This window comes from Petromyzon marinus, chromosome 4 (assembly GCF_048934315.1).
Source record: "Petromyzon marinus isolate PM22_M1 ecotype Great Lakes invasive population chromosome 4, UKy_Petmar_22M1.pri1.0, whole genome shotgun sequence".
In the NCBI taxonomy this organism is placed as follows: domain Eukaryota; kingdom Metazoa; phylum Chordata; class Hyperoartia; order Petromyzontiformes; family Petromyzontidae; genus Petromyzon; species Petromyzon marinus.
The window spans coordinates 23,203,805-23,218,639 of record NC_133670.1 but is presented as its reverse complement, the minus strand read 5'-3'; the positions used below and the strand labels follow the sequence as shown (position 1 = coordinate 23,218,639).

Here is a 14,835-nt window from a genome sequence, read left to right as displayed (position 1 = left end):
TCGAGGGCCCCTCTCACCTCCGTGCCGTTGCGTGTGAAGAAGATGTGTGCAACCCCGTAGGCCACCCCCCGGCCGTCAACGGTGGTCGTTCGAATACCACAGCCAATACGGTCGCCGGCCTCACAGCGCGGCCCAAACTGCTGGCCCACGGCCTGTCCACGGTAAAGCCTAGCAAGGATGTGGGGGACATGAGGGAGGACAATGAGAAAAAAATTAACAGGGGGTTAAGATAATCTGCTTGACATTGAGCTCATCGCATTTTGCAGTTTTCTCCCTGTAAAATGATATATTTTTTTTTTACAGATGAGACTCGGCACTTGAAACATCATCATTCATGAGTTATACATTGTTGGATGAAGGCTTCCCCAGGCGGTTACCATCCCTCACAATCTCCTAATACAAAAAACAAACTAGCTCCTGCACACAAGCATATTTTTTTCCATCTCCATTGTCGAAATGCTCTCGGGCATGTTCCCTCCTTTATCTGCCATTTCATCATTAGTCTCAACAATCGGCAATCACCCCTTCTGAAGATGTGTCCTGCATAAGCCTACTTACTTTTCTTAACAGTAAATATTAGGCATCTATCCATGTTTTCCTCTTTCTATTTCAGTGCGATTCCAAGCATCGTATCTTACTGTATATTTATAGAGCACCCTTAGCTCAAAACGCTTTACATACTTTAAAAGCTGTAACAAAAATAAGAGTGCTATTGAAGACAAGGGTGTACAAGGGACTAGGAATTATTTACCATAAGAGAAGGCACACAGGCGTCATGAAAGGGCAGGAGAGGGATGGGAAGCAGTGGAGGGGCTAGGGAAGAGGAAGGTGATTGGCAATGGAGAAGAAGTTAGCCTTGAAGAGTGGAACGAAAGGAGATTAAGGAGGCAGATTTCTTAATGAAAAGGGGAAGTTTATTCCAGTAGAGAGGTGCAAGGAGAAAGAAAGATCGAAAACGAGATTGGGCACAGGGAGGAGGGAGGGAGAGAGAGACAAGAGAATATTGTGAACGAAGAGGTCCGAGAGGGGGCATAAACAGAGATGAGCGAGTCAAGATGAGGTGGGGTATGACCATTGGAAATTTTTAAAGACACAGTGTAAAGGTATTTTAAAAGTCAGCGGTGTAGAAACGGTAGGCCAGTGAAGTTGAAGGAGGAGAGGCAAAGTTTGATAATTAAATGGGAGATTGAAAATAACCCACACGGAAGCAATTTGAACACGTGAAGTACGGTTACTTGAAACACAGGCCATATTAAAATACCGTAAAAGCAAACGAAATGCACTGGCGAAACATTGCGCAATTATATGCATGTTAAATCTTGACTTAAAGCTTTCGTGACTGCAGGAATTCATATTCTTTGGGTCTTTCGGTAAAGTCACATAGATAGGTTACAAAAATGTTTTTATGACGTTTCCATCGCAACACAAGCGGTCGTCATCAGGTGGAGAAAAAGAGGGGTTAGCCTCTAAAGGCACATTGTTTAGAAAAAGGTTTAAAATGGGCTTAGCCCAAGTGTCAGCAGCATGGGCGGAGGAGCTTATGTTAATGTGAGGGATTAAAAACGGTGGGCCTCCGCTTGTAGGGCGGAGGTTATGTTAATGTGAGGAGTTAAAAAACTGGTGAGCAATGGACTACTAAACTGGAAACATTACAGCCAGTTAAAGCTATCACCCCAACCGTTGGGAGAGAACCATCTGAGGACCCAATCAAAACCATCACCTTGCCATACATAGCAGGGGTCACCAAAAGGATTTCCAAAATCACAAACACAAGATCCAGGTTCGATTTAACACAGTACATAAATCTTGACTTAAAGCTTTCGTGACTCCAGGAATTCATATTCTCTGGGTCTTTCGGTAAAGCCACGTAGATAGAAAAATAATAAAAATAATCACAATATCACAACGTTTCGATCGCAACACAAGCAATCGTCATCAGGTGAGAGCTGCTTAAGTAGGAAAAATTATATGGCGGGAGCACTGCTACGGCAGGGAGCTATAAAGGTTTGAGATGGGTGTAGCCCAAGGGTCAGTGGGCGGGGCTAGAGATGAAATTTGCATGTAAATGTAAGATAGGGAAAATCTTGATAAACGAAGCTGTGGGGGTGGCCATTGTATTGTGAGAGATTAGCATGTCAATGTAAGAAATTCGCTTGTAAATGAAAGCTAGAGAGAGCTCGGAAAGGAACATCGCCACATGGAGGTGGGAAAGGATGGAAAGCCACTATGGGGGTGGCCAAAAACTAAGCTGTGTCTGCGGCAGTAGTTACATTGGGGAAACTAAGGGACATGTCTCGGACCGCGTTCGTGAGCATAAGCCAGATCTGAAACACGGTAGGACCAATACTTCGGCCGTGGCTGATCATCGTTTTAATGCGGTTGGCTCACACAAAATTGACTTCTGTAAGACGAAGGTACTTTGCAAACCCACCGGCTATCAGCAAAGATTTGTTTATGAAGCCATCCATATATAGACATAGACACAATTTCAACCGAGAGTATGGGTACAAACTCAGCAATCACTGGAAGGACGTTATCAACCAGTTTAAGTCATAACTGGCTATTATTTTTCCAATTTAGCACTGTCCATTGCTCACCAGTTTTTGTAACCCCTCACATTAACATAACCTTCTCCGCCCTACATGCGGAGGCCCACCGTTTTTAATCCCTCACATTAACATAAGCTCCTCCGCCCATGCTGCTGACACTTGGGCTACGCCCATTTTAAACATTTATAAACAGTTTGCCTTTAGAGGCTAACCTTCTCTTATTTCTCCACCTGATGACGACCGCTTTTGTTGCGATCGTAAATAATAATAAAAATTACCTATCTACGTGACTTTATTGAAAGACCCAAAGAATATATTCAGATTACATTCACGGCCTTGGAAAACGAATGTGCTCGTGGCCTGAATATGTATTCTTAAATGTCACAAACCCACATACACGAGCGTGAAAATACACCACGTGCATGCTTTAATACACAAAATATACAAACACATACGGTCTGTATATTATAAAAATTATACAAAAACATATTATTACATATATAACGTACATACACTATGCACAACAGTAAAAACTGGATAATGAATGGAAATACATGCAATGAGTAAATTACAATGTTGCAGTTCGTGATCAACTGTACAATATTCTTGGTTCTTTCGGTAAAATCACGTAGAAGGGAAACAATAAAATAATAAAAAATATAAAAAAATAAAATTATCACGACGTTTCGACTGCAACACAAGCAATCATCATCAGGTGTGAAAACCACAGCAAGAAATTTTGAAAAAAGTGGCGGTTTTTTAACGTTAGCACCACGGAGAGCGATTTGACAGTTTGTTCAGATGGACGAGTCCATCTATGTTCGGAAAAGATGAGGGGGAAGACGAAAATAATGGATGCGGTCTGAAAGCCACTGTAAGCGTGAACCATCAATTAAGACCCGAAATGGTTTATCAAATCCTTCCAATGATTGCTAAGCCAGAATCCATCTTCTCGGTTGAAATTGTCTCTGTGTTTGTATATGTGGATAGCCTCATGAACGAATCTTTCATGGTAGCCAGATGGCTTGCAAAGAACCTCTGTCTTGGAGAAGTTAATGTCATGTGAGCCTACTGAATTATAACAGTGATCTGCCACGGCCGAGGTGTTGGTCCTACCGTGTTTAAGGTCTGCTTTGTGTTCACGAATGTGGTCCGAGACATGTCATTTGGTTTCTCCAATCTAACTACTGCTTGTGTTGCAGTCGAAACGTCGTGATAATTTTATTGTTTTATATTTTTTTATTATTTTATTGTTTCCCTTCTACGTGACTTTACCGAAAGAACCAAGAATATGAATCCATGCAGTCACGAAAGCTTTAAATCAAAATTTAACTGTACAATGTTTTTTTTCACATATTGCATGCCAATTAGTAGCTTGCAGTTTCAGTCAAATAAGCATGCATTCTAAGCATTGTGAGAGCCCATTGCCAAAATACGGTCTACTTAACCTTAACCTGAGGAAACGGAGAATCTGAAGTTAAATATAATTTCCCCTGTAAATTGAGGCACATTTAAAGAAGGTTATTATGGCAGCAATAACAAATACTATCAGTTTAGGTTAATATTACTGTCATATAACAGCAACTATTTTTTTCCAATCTTCAACATTCACCACATTTACTGAGCATAGCTGGTCCATTTCACTAACGTTATGGCCATTTTAAGTTGGTTATGTCGAGGCCACATTGTGTTTAGTTTGAAATATAGCAAGACTAGGGAAGTAGAACAAATTCCACAGATGTGACCCCTGCATCTCATAAACACACCAAATCTGCATACCATTAAAATGTTACTTTAACATAACAAACATAAACTCCAAATTACCTGATGCAAATATGTATATGAAAGAGCAAATGGTTCCATACTTTTCACCCATCACAACCACTTTATATACAAAGTTCATCCATTCGTGCACACACATATTTAAATAAAAACGTTGCCAACACAATACCACACTTGTCTGAACATTGCAATTCCAGATGGTCTGTTAAATATAAACCCCAAGGCTGGTGCCAGTAATGTCTACAACCAAAAATATTCTCTGCCAAGACCTATCGGCCGCGATTACGTGGGAAGCCACCCGGTTGCCTGTGCTCGCTGTGGGAAGGTCGCTTCATGCACCACTCTTCCGCCCACATCAAGGCCACCTCACAAAAAATCTGAGATTTTCTCTGCAAAGTCAGACATTCATTTCTCTAGACTATCTGTCGATAATTAAAAGCATGTGGGGCATGTGACCTAGAGATGGCCAGTTACCACACGGGCAAATGCCGCAAGCGGCGGACGAGATTTCAATGTCGCTCTCGCCCCGCGATAAACGGAACGAAAATAAACCGGAGGCCAAACTGACTAGAACGAGTGCTAAACAAAACCAAGCCATACGGCTCGCAGCCAACGAAGGCGCATCTACCACTGATATGTTTTATTTTGCTGGGTTTTTTTTAATTAAAAAGTCTTCAGTTAATGGAATGCATAAACAATGATGTGTAAACCGACGACACATAGCCTCCATCCCAGCAAAGGAGGCCTTCTGTCTATGCTAATCAGACTGATGCCATAGGAGAGCTTTCTTAAAATGGAATTATTTTACTATTGCTAGTTATGATGAAGCTTCAATAATGCATCATGTAATATTTTATATTAATATAGACAAGGTAATTGTTTCATCAGTTTGGACATTATATAAACCACCTTGTGATATCTCCCTGCATCACTCTCCCTGTATGCTTGAGACAAGATAACCATCTCGAGGCTAACCATGTTACATTTATGACTAAATATAGATATACATTTAAGTTCCCTGAATACTGCAAACATATCGATAAAATTCGAATCACCTACATATTTCTAATTCAATTATAGGCTCAAACTTAAATTCACTTGATTACAGCTTACCAGAGTTTAGGAGTGGGATTACAGCAACGACGCAACTCGGTCATGTGTTATTTTCAAAGAATGTATTTACGTTCAATCACAATTAAAAAAAAAAATCACTCTCACACAACGCAAGCAAGAACAAAGTACGAGGATCCTACAGCCTGTGCGAAAATGGATAGTGTGTGTGCGTGCCATACTCTCCGTGCTCTGCGTGGAATGCCACAGATCCGGGAAGGAGGCCGGGCGGCAGGTCAAGGCGGTACCGCCGTGGTACCAGTCCCACTGAGATGTTTCCCCGTACACCACCATCCATAATGCACACCTTTGGAACGTGCACGTACACACACACACACTCTTTTATGGTACATATATAAAGCGGGCATAGCACTGGTGCAGTGGTTAGCGAGGTGCGCTATAAACCTAGTGACCCACGAGGTTAGATTCCCGGTCACAGCTAACATCAGTGGCAAATCATATCAGAACCAACCATGCCCTTCTCCCACATTCATGAACCTGCACTGACAAGCGTGGTGAAGCATGTGAAATAATATCCTATGACTGACAAGGCATGAGGGGGCCTTCGTCCATTGGTAGATGGAAAATCGCTGGATTTTTTTTACAAGCAAGCACTCCTGCGCAAACCTCTATGTCAGTTAACTTAGGTAAGATTTAGATTTTCATATGGTCTGAATGTCTTATACATGTCCAGCATGTTTACCAACTCCACATAAGCGTACGGTATTTGTACAATGGAGGTGACGCTAAAATGGAAGACAAAGAAACATATTACATGCACCAACTTTTAACACACTCACACGGAAAGACAAAAACCATGGATTTGCAGTGTCTTTCCATTAATGGACGTTCACGCACCACACCAGGTACTCATTGCAGGCCAAGACGCTTTGGCACACATCCAAGAGAAAATCCATGATGGACAAAAATGCATAAAAACCCAGTGCATCCTCAAAAATGCATGTCTTCGTCTGACACTGCCATGTGTGTCCCTTGCTCAAAAATACCCAATGTCGGTTAGCAAAGGATAACTGCCGACTCGCCAGCTTTTCCGCTGGCCTGCTATACCTCGAAGTAGCTGTTGTCCTTCCCAAGTGGCTGCGCTGCAATGTAGCATCCCACGTCGTCCGAATTTCCGTGGTAACTGCACGCGCCGCAAAACATGTGCAGGAATCCATCAAGTAAAATAGGCGGCAGATGGCTCTCCATTCAATCATGACAGATAGCGCCTGTACTTCATTCAGATGCAGAAGCTATGGAGCAACATCAAAATGATGTTTAAAAAAACTACGAAGATAAGTTTAATCTCCATCTGAATCTAGTAATTTTTACACTACTTACTAATTTATGTGCAAAAACGCATCTGAAAATGTGTTTTATTTTTAAAATAGATCTGTGTGTCCGAATACTTTCCATTTACACAATTGAAACCAAACGTATTTCCATACAATGCCTAGATTATTATTTTTCTAAGAAGTTGTGATGATTCACTATGTAACACAATTTTTGTTCCTGGGTAGTAAGTGTTATTTCTTAATTGGTAATGCCTAAAAAGCATAGAAAATGGCTATTATTCCCCATAAACTTTGCTTTTGCGAGCAGGACAGTGATATTTAGAAATGTACCTATTTTCAATGAGAATTTGTGTCCTTTCGTTCACATAAAGTCAGAAAAAAACAACATATTAATCAAAATGAATATGTATTTATACTAAAGTAATACAAAAATTACTACAAAAGATCTAGAAGTGAGTCGTTTTTCGAGATTTATGATTATACTGTAAATCACTTTCACGAATCAGCCCCCAAATGTAGTCTCCCATCATGTTCTCATGAAACTGTCCTTGGCAGCGGCGTTCAAAGTCCAGTATATCCTGGTGGAAGCGCTCGCCTTGCTCCTCCGAGTACGCTTCCATGTTCTCCTTGAATTTATCAAGATGAGCATCAAGGATATGGACTTTGAGGGACATCCTACAGCCCATTGTGCCGTAATTCTTCGCCAGAGTCTCAACCAGCTCCACATCGTTTTTGACCTTGTGATTGCCCAGGAAGCCACGAACCACTGCGACAAAGCTGTCCAATGCCTCCTTCTCCTTACAAGTGAACTTCATGGGGAATTCCTTGCACTTCAGGATCTTCTTTATCTGTGGTCCGACGAAGACACCGGCTTTGACCTTTGCTCAGACAGCTTAGGGAAGAAATCTTGAAGGTACTTGAAGGCTGGAGACTCCTTATCTACAGCTCTGATAAATTGTTTCAAAGGCTTCTAGATTTGAAGCTTTCGTGACTGCAACGATTCATACTCTTTGGTTTTTTTTGCGGTAAAGTCACATAGGTAAAATAAAAAATAAAATAAAACAATTAAATCACGACATTTCGGAGGCAATACAAGCTTCCGTCTTCAGGTGGAACAGTCACAGCAAGATCGCTGCATCAAAAAAAACGAGTATGTTTTCAAAGGCCCAATTTGATGTGCAGTGGTGGCATCAACACCTTATGGGGGTCCACCAGTGGCTCCCACTTGACGCTGTTCCTCCCCACAGAGAACTCGGTCTGCTGTGGCCAGTCCCGCCTGTGGTAGTGCACCTTGGTGTCCCTGCTGTCCCAAAGGCAAAGATAGCAGGGAAATTTGGTAAAACCGCCTTGGAGACCCATCAGGAATGTGACCATTTTGAAGTCTCTGATGACCTCCCAGCCGTACTCATCATACTTCAAGGCATCCAGCAAGGTCTTGATGCTGTTGTAATCCTCTTTGAGGTGCACCGAGTGAGCCAGGGGAAGAGACGGGTGCTTGTTACCATTATGGAGCAGCACGGCTGTGAGGCTCCTGGATGAGCTGTCAATGAAGAGGCGCCACTCATTCTGGTTACAGGCGATTCCGATTGCCTCGAACAGACTTGTCACATTGTGGCAGAAGCAGAGCCCATCTTGCCCATCTTGACGGGTGAAGAGGATGCAAAAAGGTTGGTTACGCTTCCTCTGATTTGCAAATGCACACTTTTATCCAACAAGTTCCACTGCTTGAGGCTAGACGTCAAAAGCTTGGCATTGGACTTGGTGAGACCAATATCACTGATCAAGTCGTTGAGGTCTTTTTGGTTGGGGTAGTATGGGTTTCTCTCCTCAACTCTACCTCTGAAAGTGTCATCTGGATCTACAACGTCTTCCTCGCTCTCTGACTCGCTGCTCTCTTCTAAAGACGGCTGCTCTCTCTCCAGAGGAGTGGATACGGGGAGCTCATGGCAGTGTGCCACCGGGGTGATGGATGAAGGAAGGTCCGGATACGTGATAGCAGGTGCATTCTTGCCAGTCCGACGTTTGGAAGAGTCCACCATGCAGAAGTAGCAGTTGCTTGAGTAGTCAGTGGGTTCCCGCCAAATTCTTTGGATAGCGAATTTCATGGCTCTCCTTTCCCCCCTGTACCATCCTACAAAAATACATTTATTTCACCCATGACTAATGTATAAGAGATTCTCGGAACATTTTTCATATATGACATATTTTTTTCAATAACACTGAAAATTGTAAAAAAAAAATTACAATTTTTAAGATTAACAAATTTAGTCACATAAAATTTCCAGCAACAATTGTCCATTGCTCGCAGGTGAAATGAGGTGCCCAGGGTTTATCTTGATCCCCAACAACCATGCCAAAATATGCCTTGTAGGCCTTCCACATCTTAGCAGATGCTTCTACAGAGTACTTTTTCGCTCTTGTCTTGATAAATTGGCCACAGACATAGCAAAATGCGTATGCCGGATGCTTGCAGCCTCTTGATGCCATCTCAGAAAAATGCAGATATGTATCCACTTAGGCAGCTGGAACTAAACTGAACTGGTGGGCTTAAGGCCCCTGTATTTATACCACTATTTATATTACTGGAAAGTTGTAGAATATTCTAGAAGTTACTCCAAGTTTACTCAGCACTGAATCTATCTGGAATGTTCTGGAAAATAGGTAAATTTCAAAATATCACTGTCCTGGTCACAAAAGCAAAGTTTGTGGCGAATAATAGCCATTTTCTGTACTTTTGAGGCATAAGCAATTAAGAAATAACACTTACTACCCAGGAACAAAAAAAAATTTAGTTACAGAAAGTGTAGTGTACTCAGATGATCACTTGTATAGGTAACACAATCACATATATGAGCAATGGGCATACAAAGTATAACATGAACTTACAAAGGGAACTACTAAACAAAAAGACAATGATCATCACCAAGCCATATAGACTGCAAGAGCAAGTGTTGACAGGGGACATGACAAGGTGGTATGAGCAGCACCGCACCAGGCCGCCCGCATCTCATGCGTGCTACAGTGTGGATGTAACTAGAAGTGAACTTGCTAAAGACCAAAGTTGATAAACGGCAAGCCCAGAAGAGGTAGAGATAACAGAAACTTAGGACCGACTTTGACAAGGATTCACCATGTTAATCTTACACCTTAAAGCCCACACAAACCCACCTTAGGATGTCACCATCCACCTGAATGTGCTCAAAGCGCGCACGGAAGCGCGGTGGCAGGGGTTCCCAGAGGCCGGCGCGTCCCCGACCCCCACGCAGACTTGCCAAGAGCCCTCGGTCGCCCAGTCCCAAGTCATCCATCCCACCCGATATACGCGTACACATGCACGCACGTACTCTCTCACGTTCGCGCACACATGCCTGCCAAATGAGACCAGCGGGGTGGGGGGTTGCACAGACACATAGATATGTCTTACTAGAGCATTCTGTGGCGCCGACTTCCCATTAGGTTCAAGAACATCTGTAAACACCATAGTTATCCAATGCCTGAGGATATAGCCACCACATATGTTGTAAAGGGTTTAGAGTTAGTAATTGTCTTCATACCCAATGCAAAAGATACGAAAACAGTGAATGCTTTTGAGGGCTCCAAACCAATATGATTACATTTTCAGCAGATACCAATAAATTAAATTAGGAGGTTCACCGACAAATAAGAATCATCGTTTCTGCCAGATCCATGACCAAAATGGCAAGAGCCGCTATGGTGGGATTTGAACGAACGACCAGAATCCTGCCCGATAATTTCTACAAAAAGCGGGGTGTTTTTACACGTGAGTATACATGAAGTATAGTGTGCAGCCTCTATTTAAGATATCATCTGTATAACACCATATAATGCAATGGTCAATGAAGGGGATTGTGTACCTGGTATGCTGTATGTTGCACTGGACAGATATTCATCTTGTGACAACAAAAAGCTGCATACTATAATTTAGAGACCCCTATGAAGTCAAGACAGCTTTGGAAGTAAACTGCTAGCAATGAGTTTAGGAGTTTTGACATTTCATTCACACTACGAGAAAGTAGTTTTAATGAGAAGAAATAAAGACCTTGATAAACCTTGGTATTTCATTGCCAATCCTGGCAAACAGTATCAATGGGTGAATGTGAGATATGAGAATTTTTACAAAACACAGACACTTGCCCAGTCACATAGCTTAAATTCATATTTTTTATTTTTCTTAAAATCAGTGCTTCTGAACCTCCAGCTCCCATAAACCTTGAATCGCCAAATTTTCCATCCAAAAGAAATGAATATACTTGTGCCATGTGGACTGTCATTAGTGTACTTACACAGTTGATACCCTGGATTCATATTGAGGATATGGCCCATAGTAATATCCTGGAATGTGGTAGGTCCATCAGCACTTTAAAGTCAATAGCCACTGCTGTGCATACTGCTGACACAAAAGAACTTAAGCAGAGATGCATCTCCAGGTAAGCTTTTGCAGGTGTGCCAGGCCCAGAAAAATAAAAAGCTTTCCTCTGCACACATTAAAGTAAGCACATGGGCACAACCATTAAAAGGGCTAAAAAAAAAGTGAAAAAAATCCATTTGGGAGTATCCGGCGGCATCCGCTGGCTCCCTTCGAGAGCTGTTGCGGCATCCGTGTGTGTGCACTGAAAAGGCCAGGTGTCAGATTTCTTGGGTACGGGGAAAAGGGCTATTGATAGAGGCTCTGGGATAGTCCGTGGCCATATTCCATAGCACGCAGCCAGGACGGGCAAGTGGTCAGCACACTCTACACTCGGCCAGTTTGTACGGGGTCAAAGGTTTGAATCCCACAGCCATCCGGTGACACTGCGACGCGTCACCAAAGCACGTTGTCTGTTGTAAACATTAAAATACCACAACATATTTAGCAAAAAGTAGGCTACTGATGTGCCACCATCAAGCCAAAATATAAACGTTTGAACTCTCATACTGTTGGTATGTTTAAACTTAAGGAAAACAACAGCATTGTATTACATCATACCTCACTAAATAAAACTTAAATCACCACTCTTAAAATATAAGCTATATTCTCCAGTACTTTAACAGAAAAGAAAAAACACTTAAAAATATAAATTTTTAGATAAAAAAAAATTTCACCACATTCTACAAGATTATACATTAACCTTTGCCATGTAATCCTTCATCAAACTCTTACATCTATTTTTTGTACATTAAACTCTTAACCATAAATGTGCACCATGCTCTCACTTAAACATGGCAATAAACAGTGTAAGGCAACCAAATAAGAGAAGATTTGAAGTTGATTGAAGCTTGATTCCACAGACTACCGTATGTATAATTACAAAAGAGTGCAAAACGACTGTATATACACTACTGCTGTTACAATGTATGTGACTGTGAAGACACATAACTAAATAAATTCATTCCATAAGTTCAAAAACTGGCCCCAGGTGGCACCCATGCCTCGCATGTATTTGAACCAGCTATACTTCAACTAAAAGGGTTGTTATTTATAGGAATCACCGGGGGTTAGATGTTAGGGCAAGGGGTAAGGGCTAGATTTAGTGTTAAGTGCAGTCAGGTGCTTGTTTAAAAATATATAAGAAATACATTGCCACACTGACCCTTGTTTAGACTGCCCTCCAGTCACATGGCATATTCTGGCTAGTCTCAAGAGTCATAAATGCCCACAATTTGATTTTGTGTTTGCATTGGAGCTGATACAAACACACTCTTGTTGGAGGTACACACCGCAAGTGTGATATATTAAACCAGTATGATGCTCAATTTTGCTCATACATCCATCACTGGAAGACCCCTGCCCTGCTGAAGGCAAAATCCCTCACCGCCAAGTTCTGCTTCATCTCCTGCCACGTTAGTTTTCTACCGGTTCTTCCCCCCTATTATTGCCTACAAGTGCTGTCCCCCTATTTTGTCCTGCAGTTTCTGCACCCCCCCCCACCGATCTCTTTCTGCTGGCCCTGTCTTTACCTCCAGTTGGTACTAACCACCCCCCCCCCCCCCCATTGTATCCTGCTGCAAGTTCTATCCCACAATGCCTGAAACATAATCACCAACTATCATCTGTAAGTACTGGTCCTCATATCCTGAACAGAACCGGACAAAATTATATTTTGCTGTTACTGTCCCCCCCTCCCTCCCCCCCCCCATTTATTGAAGGTTCTGCCCTCATCTTAAGTAGGCACTGCCCCCAACTCCCTGCCCCAGTATCTTGTAAAGTGCTTTGAAGGGTCACTGCCCAAAACGTCACGTGGTTTAACGTTTTGCTTCGAGGCAGTGTTATTGATGAATGTGTTGAGGTTTTTCTCTCTTTCTGGTAAAGTACGTGCGCGCACGACTGACAGTGTCACCAAGTAATTAGTATAATCTACTGAAGCTTCTGCTCCTCATCTCTTGAAGGTGCCCCCCCCCCCACCATGATCTTCCACTTGGTTAAAGATACTGCCCCATTATAGATACAACCCAACGTCTCTTGTACGTACTGCACATGTCCTGTGGGTGCTTCCCTCAAGTATATCACGACCGGTGACGGCCTCAACTTCGTGTAGCTGCTGACCACCCCCCCCCCCCCCTCTAGTCTCTCTGAAAGACGTGACACTGTGGTGGGAAGCAAAGGGGGGGGGGTAGAATTTTTTACCAGTGCTTCCCCGACACATCATCATCATCATGTTAAATTCGTTTTAGGATACGAGTGCGAAAATTACTCCCGTTGACCGAAACGACCCAACACACCGAACCCATCCATACCTGTCGACTCCCCCTTATCGGTGCCCTACATTATTACAGACCTAATTCAGACCTTATTAATTACCCCGTGCCCTTATAAATCTCAACGTTCATCCTACAAAGTCCCATCACAAGGGAGAAACACGAACAAATAGACGAACGCATTTTTGTTGCCCGTATTGAAACGGCTGTACGCCGCCGTAGGAACCTGAAAACTAAATTTCCCTGTATAAGAATACGGGGTAAACCGTATGGGTTGATAGCTATGCGAACCCAGACAACCTAACCGTGATCAACCTAACAGTTATAACCTCAGGCAAGCATTCCCACTCATTTATTTTGCTCGAGAGCCCCACACGTTCGACAGATTACCACTGTAACTTGGACAATTCTCAGGAGTAGCAAACTCTTGAGAAGTGGTGGATCGATTATCGGTCCCTCAAATAAACATATACGCGCGTTATCGTGTTTGTTTTCTCTCCAAGGCACCCCCGACATTGTAAATAAGGCGGCTTGAACACAAACTACAGGAGTCAGACTTGAGAAGTCATCGACACATTCAACGAGTTTGTTAAATACAAACAAGGAGCGTCGCTGCTCCAGCGCCTTTGCGTTCGTGCCGTACTGTAAGAGTACAGTAGCACCACTAGGCCCGTGCGCTTGGATACAGACACGAAACTCGGCCGCTTTTATCGCCTTACGTCAATAATGTTCGCACGGCCATTGTCATCATCAGCGCACCCACCAGGGATGCACCTTTTAATTTAAGTCGCCGCGTGACGGCATTGTTATTTCACACAACCCACGCGGAGTTGCGTAGCGAGGAAGGCCTTTACACAAGGCCGGTCCGACCTCGGATAGAAGCCGAAGCCGGGGAATCCCCGGTAGCCGACCCTGCCCCAGACACCCCCCCCCACCCCCTCTCTCGAGACCCCCGCTGCTGTTGTACAATTGTGATGAATTACAGTGGCGATGAATGATTGTGACGACGACGATGATGGTGGTGGTGGTTGTAATGTTGCTTGGTGGCGGTGACGACGACGATGGTAGTGATTGTAGCGATGCAAGCGACTCACTGTGTGTGAGGAGGGTGGGGGGAGGGAGAAGTCGCCCCGGCGTCCTCTCGCCGCCTTCGTTGCTCCCGGCGCCGCCTCGACCTGGTGGAGTGGTGGGGGGAGGAGGAGGTGGTGGTGGGGGGGAGGTGGTGGGGGGTGGTGGTGGGGGGAGACCCGGAGGTGGTGGTGGGGGGGGTGGTGGGGGGAGACCCGGAGGTGGTGGTGGGGGGAGACCCGGAGGTGGGGGGAGAAGGTGGTGGTGGTGCCCGGGGGAAATGAGCGACCTGTCTTCGCGAGACGACGACGACTCGATGGCGTTGTAACAACTCC

At 43.6% G+C, this 14,835-nt stretch overlaps 1 protein-coding gene across 5 annotated transcripts in view; it reads right to left on the bottom strand.

The window, feature by feature from the left end:
- SPRYD3 (SPRY domain containing 3) overlaps nucleotides 1–14,633 on the bottom strand; it is a 135,675-nt gene extending 121,042 nt beyond the window's left edge. The window contains exons 1-5 of one of the 5 annotated variants that reach the window (XM_032945118.2): nucleotides 14,527–14,627; nucleotides 9,905–10,104; nucleotides 6,510–6,585; nucleotides 5,624–5,748; nucleotides 18–168 (exon numbers count right to left, since the gene is read on the bottom strand). In XM_032945118.2, coding sequence (XP_032801009.1) covers nucleotides 18–168; nucleotides 5,624–5,748; nucleotides 6,510–6,585; nucleotides 9,905–10,068 — 516 coding nt within the window. In that variant the 5' untranslated portion in view covers nucleotides 10,069–10,104; nucleotides 14,527–14,627. The other 4 variants (XM_076060159.1, XM_032945125.2, XM_076060160.1 and 1 more) reach the window with 4 other exon arrangements.
- Between the last annotated feature and the right edge of the window lie 202 nt (nucleotides 14,634–14,835).